This window comes from Carlito syrichta, unplaced genomic scaffold (genome assembly GCF_000164805.1).
Source record: "Carlito syrichta isolate Samal-C Ts95f unplaced genomic scaffold, Tarsius_syrichta-2.0.1 Scaffold301849, whole genome shotgun sequence".
NCBI classification, from domain to species: domain Eukaryota; kingdom Metazoa; phylum Chordata; class Mammalia; order Primates; family Tarsiidae; genus Carlito; species Carlito syrichta.
This window is the reverse complement of record NW_007245945.1, coordinates 11,093-17,992: the sequence shown is the minus strand read 5'-3', so window position 1 is coordinate 17,992 and position 6,900 is coordinate 11,093. Positions and strand designations below refer to the sequence as shown.

Genomic DNA, 6,900 nt, shown 5'->3' with positions numbered 1-6,900 from the left:
ATGCATATATCTATGTGTATACACATATATATATGGAAAACGGCATCCAGTTCAGCTCTCTTTCTGAACGCTTCCATGGAGAGAGTTCCCTGGGCCCAGTGTCTCCTCTGCCTTTCTCGGGCACTGTCAGTGCATGTGGGACAGCTGGAGGCACGTCATCTGGGGCTCAGACACTGGCGTCTCCCTGCAGGCCCCCCGGGCCAGGAGGGTCTTGTAATGGATGGCGAGGTCTGGTATGTTCCTTCTCTCCATAAACACAAGCTGGGGTGAGGGCCGGCCAGACAGCGGAGAAGCCATCCTGAATACACGTCACAATGCAATAAAAACCCTCCCGGACGGTTTCGGCCTCTCCAGGGAGCCATCCCCGTGCCCAAGGTGGCCGGCGGGCAGGGGGTGTGCCCCCAAATGGGGGCACCATCCCTGGTGAGATCCTACAGGGGCACTCGGCGACCCTGGTGGGCTTGTTCCTGGGGCCTCCTGTGCCTCTCCTCGGTCCCCCGCACAGAGTGGCTCCCTGGCTCCAGGCTCAGGTGGGCCGGCTCCCTATGTCTCCGAGGCTGTGTGGTCAGAGCGCCGTGTCCTCCTCTCCGCTGCCAGTCCCCCCGGCCATCGGCACGGTCTCCGTGGGTTCCACTTCAACACCACGCTGCCGGGAGGCTTGCCTGCAAAGCAGATGGGTCAGGGGTTTAGGGAAGGGGCGAGGGTCGCCCACACCGACAGCCACTTCCCACTGAGCACGTTAGCAGACAGCGGCCCTGGCACAGGCGTGGCTGGGAGCTGGAGCGGCCAGGGTGCCTGTCTTGACAGAGTATACAGGTCCCACCTGGGTATTTCCAGCTGCCCTTCCACCAAAGCTTTGCCAGTGCTGTCGGGCAAGTCCCCCCCCCACACCCTCACCCCCGCGTTGCCCATCAATGCCAGAAAGACGTCCAAGGGGCAAGAACAAGAGAAGGGTGGCAGGAACCTGGTCAAACCGGGCTTGGGCTTTTTATCTTTTTCTTTCTTTCTTTTTTTTGAGTCAGGATCGCACTCTGTTTCTGTCGCCTGGGCCGGAGAGCAGTGGCACCATCTCGGCTCACTGCAGCCTCGGCCTCCTGGGCTCAGGCAATCCACTCACCTCACCTGAGTCCCAAGTAGCTGGGACTACAGAAGCATGCCACCACACCCAGCTAACTTTTGATGTCTTTGGTAGAGATCAGGTCTCCCTGTGTTGCCCGGGCTGGTCTCGAACTCCTGGGCTCAAGTGGTGCTCCTCCTTGAGCCTCCCAAAGTGCTGGGATGACAGGCAGGAGCCACCACGCCTGGCCAGGTCGCCCCATTTCTGACTCTTGCGTGGGCAGAGAGGCCCTTTGGGCTCTGGGGCTGACCAGGACTGCTCGGTTCTGACGCTCCAGGAGGCCGGGGCGGGTGGGGGTGTGGGAGAGCCGACGGCCAGGAGACGGATTCCGCCCTTGAGAGGGTTCTGGAATAATCACGATGCAGCTCTTTTCTGGTAGGGAGGGTGAGTCTGGCCGGTTGCGCCTTCTGTGATGCTCACCTCACTCTGATGCAACACGCCAGGACAAGCGCCACGGAGCACAGCATGACAGCAACTGTAGAGACGGCCACTGCAGGGGAACAGACCACGTGAGCCCCAGGACACATTCGTGGCTACACATCACAGAATTCTTTACAATGGACGTTCTGAGGAGAGAGCCACGCGCCTTCCCAATCAGCTCACCGCTGGCAACATCTTTTTTTAAAAAGTGTCTAAATTTCTGTGTTTTAGAATCAGGGTCTTGCTCTGTGGCCCAGGCTGGAGTGCCGTGGTGTGATCATTGCTCACTGCAGCCTCAGACTGCTGGGCTTAAGCGAGCCTCCTGCCTCAGCCTCCCAAATGACTGGAACTACTGGTGTGTGCCACCACACCCAGCTAATTTTTTTACTCTTTTGTAGAGACAGGGTCTTGTTAGGTTGTTCAGGCTGGTCTTGAACTCCTGACCTCAAGGGATCCTCCTGCCTTGGCCTCCCCGTGCTGGGATTACAGGTGTGAGCCACCGCGCCCAGCCAGTATTCGCCTTTCTTAGGGGCCATGCAAGCCCTTCTCCTCGACATCTGGGCAAAACGTACCCCCATTCCCGCCGACACTACTGGCTCCCCCCATCCCCACCCATGTCATCCCCCCCCAGCCCCGCATCCTTGTTCTTCTGGAGTAAAAGACCCCGGGTGCTGGGCCAGGACAGAGCAAGTCGGGAGGGGACGGTAAGAGCCTCAAGGTCAAGGTGGGCAGGGGGCAGGGCGAGGGGCCGGGGGTTCCTGCTGCCACCTCCAAGGCTCTCAGCAGCAAGGACCACAGTGCCCCTCACTGTCCCGGCCCAGGTTCTCCTTCCCGTCAACTTTGCAGACTTAGAAACTGGAGCCCGTAGGCCCGTCTTCCTTTCAACTTATTCATTTATTCAACTTGCAACTTTTTTTTTTTTTTTTTTAGTTGGAGTTGCACTCTGTCGCCCAGACTGGAGTGCAGTAGCTGCTCCCGGCCACCGCAGCCTCGACCTGCTGGGCTCCGGCGATCCTTCCGCCTCAGCCTTCCCAGTAGCTGGAACTACAGGCGCGCGCTACCACGCCCGGCTCATTTTTGATTTATTGTAGAAATGAGGTCTCGCCGAGTTGCCCAGGCGGGTCTCGAACCCATGGGCTCAGGCCATTCACTCATCTCGGCCTCCCAAAGGCACGGGATGACAGGCTGAGCCACCGAACCTGGCTACTTGCAACTTTTTATGGCAGCAGAAGAGCGGCAAGGAGAAGGAAGAAGCGTGTGGAGAAAGGGGCTGTAGGAGGAGGGGCAAGCTCCGGACCGTTTTTACTACATCGAAAGGATTGGCCCGGAGTGTGGGGCACTTACGACTGTCACCCGAGTCTGTCAGACAGGACGGGGGGGGGTCTTCGTGTGTGAGCAAGGGGGACAGGGCAAGGGACCAGCAGTATTGTTAACAAAGATGCTTGCAGGCCGAGTGCGGTGGCTCACGCCTGACATCCCAGCAGTTTGGGAGGCTGAGGTGGGAGGATCACTTGAGGCCAGAAATTCAAGACCAGCCTGGGCAACAGAGTGAGACCCTGCCCCTACAAAACATTTAAAAATTAGCCGGGTGTGGTGGTGCATGTCTGTAGTACCAGCTGCCCGGGAGGCTCAGGCAGGAGGTTTGCTTGAGCCCAGGAGTTCAAGGCAATGGTGAGCTATGATCACTCCACTGCACTCCAGCCTGGGTGGCAGAGTGAGACCCTGTCTGTAAATAAATAAGTAAATAAATTTTAAAAAATATAAGGGGATGATATACTGAGGTATTCACTCAAGTATTATTTAAAATAATTTTTTAAATGTGAATTAATCTTTCATCAGTAGAAAATTAACTAAATAAAATGTAGTCTATCCATACTATTCAACTATTAAAAATTATAAAGTGGGCCAGGCACAGTGGCTCACACCTGTAATCCCAGCAATTAGAGAGGTTGAGACAGGAGGATCACTTGAGGCCAGGAGTTCAAGACCAGCCTGGACAACATAGCGAGACCCCGTCTCAACAAAAAAAATTAGCTGGGCGTGATGGCATGCACCTATAATCCCAGCTACTTGGGAGGCTGAGGTGGGAGGATCGCTTGAACCCAGGAGGTCAAAGTTGTAGAGAGCTATGATCGCCCTACTGCACCCTAGCCTGGGCAACAGTGAGACTCTGTCTCAAAATACAAAATAAAAAATTTATGAAGTAGATCTACATTTATTCACAGGGAAAGATGTCTACAATTTCGCAAGTGAAAAAAGCTAGTTGAGACAAAAATGAATCCAAGGTAATCTCCAACAAACCACGTGCAAGAAAAGTCTCGAGGAATATATCAAGGTATTAGATATTCTTCCTTTTCTTTGTTTCTTTTTTTGAGTCAGGGTCTCACTCTGTCGCCCAAGCTGGAGCGCAATGACATGATCACGCCTCCCTGCACCCTCGACCTACTGGACTCAGACGATCCTTCTGCCTCAACCTCTCGAATAGCTGGGACTATAGGCACACACTACCACGCACAGCTCATTTCTTGATTTTTTTTTTTGTATAGATGAGATCTTGCTCTGTTGCCCAGGCTGGTCTTGAATTCCTGGGCTCAGGCAATCCTCCCACCTCCGCCTTCCAAAGTGCTGGGATTACAGGCGTGAGCCACTGTGTACAACTATTTTCTTTAAAAAAAAAAAGGTTTGAATTCTTCCTTCATATTTTTGCAATGACATTGCAACCAGAAGAAACAGTCAAATTATAGGAAAATAAAAACAACTTGTAAATAAAAAAAAAAAAAGAAAAGTCATCGCAGAAGAGGTAGCAGAAAACACGAGAAATGGATGAAAAATGTTTTGAGCCTTCAGACTTAAAGTTCATCACCCATATGACTTGAAAAGGAGCTTATTTTTAGCCGGGATGTTGTACCCTACGGTCACCCGTGTCTTCACATTAGCTAGTAACTTGGCGTGTGTTACTGTTTACAGAGTGATTTATTGGGAAGGGAAAGTTCATGTCAGCTGTGTTTCCGCTCTAATGACGCTCCTTCCTCTTTCTTGAGATGAGAATAAACACTGTGGAGTCAAACTCAAGCATCGGGCCCCTGAACCAGTGACAGAGCACAGCCTCTTGAATTCAGTGCCCTCGCCCCAGACAGAGCCCTGGCCTCTTCCTCAGTTATGTCCGGACAAATCTCGTAGAGAAATGGATGCCAGAACTCCCAGGACAATGAATGAACAGGTCGCCTGCCAAGTCCTCCGCCCTCTTGGGTTTCCGGTAGGGCGTGTGGATTGGAGAAAGAGGAAGAGAAAGAGACTTGGGGAGACAGAGAGAGGAAGGGAGGAAGGTGACGGGGTGCCAGGCTGGCCCTTGGATAAGCGGTCGCCAGGCCGGCAGTGCCCGTGACTCCCGCCTACGGTGCAGATCGGGTCAGGATGGAGAAGGATGCAGAGAGGCCGTGGCCGGGGCTTGGTATGCCTAGCACCCCACCTGGCACAGAAGAAAGACTGAGTTGATACTGAGTGAATGGAGAAATGATACAAAGTAGAAACAGCTCCTGTCAAGGCTGAGTGTATCAACGGCAGCAAAATAGTAATAATAACTGTTGTTATTATTGTTGTTGTTGTTATTGTTTGAGTCAAAGTCTCATTCTGTTGTTCAGGCTGGAGTTCAGTGACGCCATCATAGCTCACTGCAGCCTTGACCACCTGGGCTCAAGTGATCCTCACTTCTCAACCTCCTGAGTAGCTGGGACTACAGGATGTGCCATCACTCCTGGTTGATTTTTTTTTTTTTTTTTTGTAGAGATGAGGTCTCGCTTGTTGCCCAGCCTGGTCTTAAACTCTTGGGCTCATGCAGTCCTCCCACTTTGGCTTCTCAAAGTCCTGGGATTGCAGGTGTGAGCCACTGCACCCAGCTAATTTTTATTTTTAGTTTATTTTGTAACAGGGTCTTGCTATGTTGTCCAGGTTGATCTCAGACTCCTGGCCTCAAGCAATTCTCCTGTTTACGCCTCCCAAGTTACTGGGATTACAGGGATGAGCCACCACGCCTGGCCAAAAGGAGGCTGTTGTGCTGATAATACGGACAGCCTCTCTGTGAAGTGCCTGCTGCCACACCCTAGGGAGATTGTCAGCATCTGGCAGAGGGCGGCATCACGTCAGCACCAGCAGCAGGCACCTGTGGTTTCGGATGTGTGTTGACCAAGAGGCGAGCACTGCCATGTAGACCTGGGAAGGCCTTGAGCCCTTTTGTGGTGTGTCAGCTCTCTGGGTTGAGCCTCAGCAGCCCGACAGCTAGACACTGCCAACATCAAGACAAAGCGGGGTGGCAAACAAGTTGACAGATCGGGCATTACCTAGCTTCTTATCTAACAAAGGCCTTCTGAGAGTGAGAGGGGCCCCATTTGGGTCATGCCAGCGCTGCAGGCCGGAACCGGGGCGTCCAGCACGCTGGGACTGTGGCCACCCTGACCACAGACACGCCAGGCAAGGAAAAACTCACCAGTGACATCTCTGAGGCTGCGTGAAGACACACCTGCGGAGGAGAGAGGACAGCTCGGTCAGCCTGGAGACCCCAAGGCCTAGTTTCTCATGAAACAGGAGAGGCTCTGATGACCGGGCTCTCACCCTAGCACCTTGGAGACTCGAGTGGGCATCACCAGATGCACCTCGGCAGAGAACAAGCGGGCAGCACTGGGGTGCCGGCCACACTCGAGCATCAGATAAGCCTCAAGAAGTCCAGATCCTCACGGCACCTCCACCCCACGGATCCCAGCTCCAGGCTGCAGAGGCTCCCGACACCGTCCACCGTGGGAGGACGTGGGAGCCGCTCCCAGCCGTGGCAGGGGCTCTACCATGCAGGCTGGGAAGGCTGGCTGTGTCACATCTGGGAGGATCTGGGAGGTGGGCTTTCTGTTCTAGCTATCTGGGACTAAGCCAAGGAGAGGAAGAAAGCCCAGGCAAGGAGGCCTTGGCCGGGCCAAGTCAGCCCTGACTGGCTCGGCGTGTAAAGCCCACAGCTGCCTTGTGCTGGTCCTCAGTCCAGACCCCAGAACCAGCACACGGAGAGCCAGCCTCTCCCAGGGTGGAGCGAGGACTAACCTGGTGACTCAGGGGAGGTGGAGGACGTGCGTTCCCAGGGCTTGGCTGTCGTGTGAGAGGGGGCGTGGGAGGACTCGGGACTGCCCATGCCCACGGTGCCCATGGAAGGCGTCTTCGATGGTCTCGGCCGGGAGCCCAGGACAGTAGCTGTGGCCACTGTGGAGTCGGATTTGGGGGATAAAGCCGTGGCCTCTGCAGGAAATTCCAAGACAGGGAGAATGTAAATATTTGCCCTCACCTTTCTCCAGCCCCAGTGCAGGGTGGAGCTAGGGAGAGGCTGG

The 6,900-nt window shown here is 54.4% G+C and overlaps 1 protein-coding gene across 1 annotated transcript in view; it reads right to left on the bottom strand.

The window, feature by feature from the left end:
* Positions 1 to 565: 565 nt before the first annotated feature.
* IL15RA (interleukin 15 receptor subunit alpha) overlaps positions 566 to 6,900 on the bottom strand; it is an 11,517-nt gene continuing 5,182 nt past the window's right edge. The window contains exons 4-7 of the mRNA XM_021711063.1: positions 6,620 to 6,811; positions 6,021 to 6,053; positions 2,737 to 2,896; positions 566 to 662 (exon numbers count right to left, since the gene is read on the bottom strand). Of these exons, the coding sequence (XP_021566738.1) occupies positions 566 to 662; positions 2,737 to 2,896; positions 6,021 to 6,053; positions 6,620 to 6,811 (482 nt within the window). The remainder of the gene's footprint in view (positions 663 to 2,736; positions 2,897 to 6,020; positions 6,054 to 6,619; positions 6,812 to 6,900) is intronic.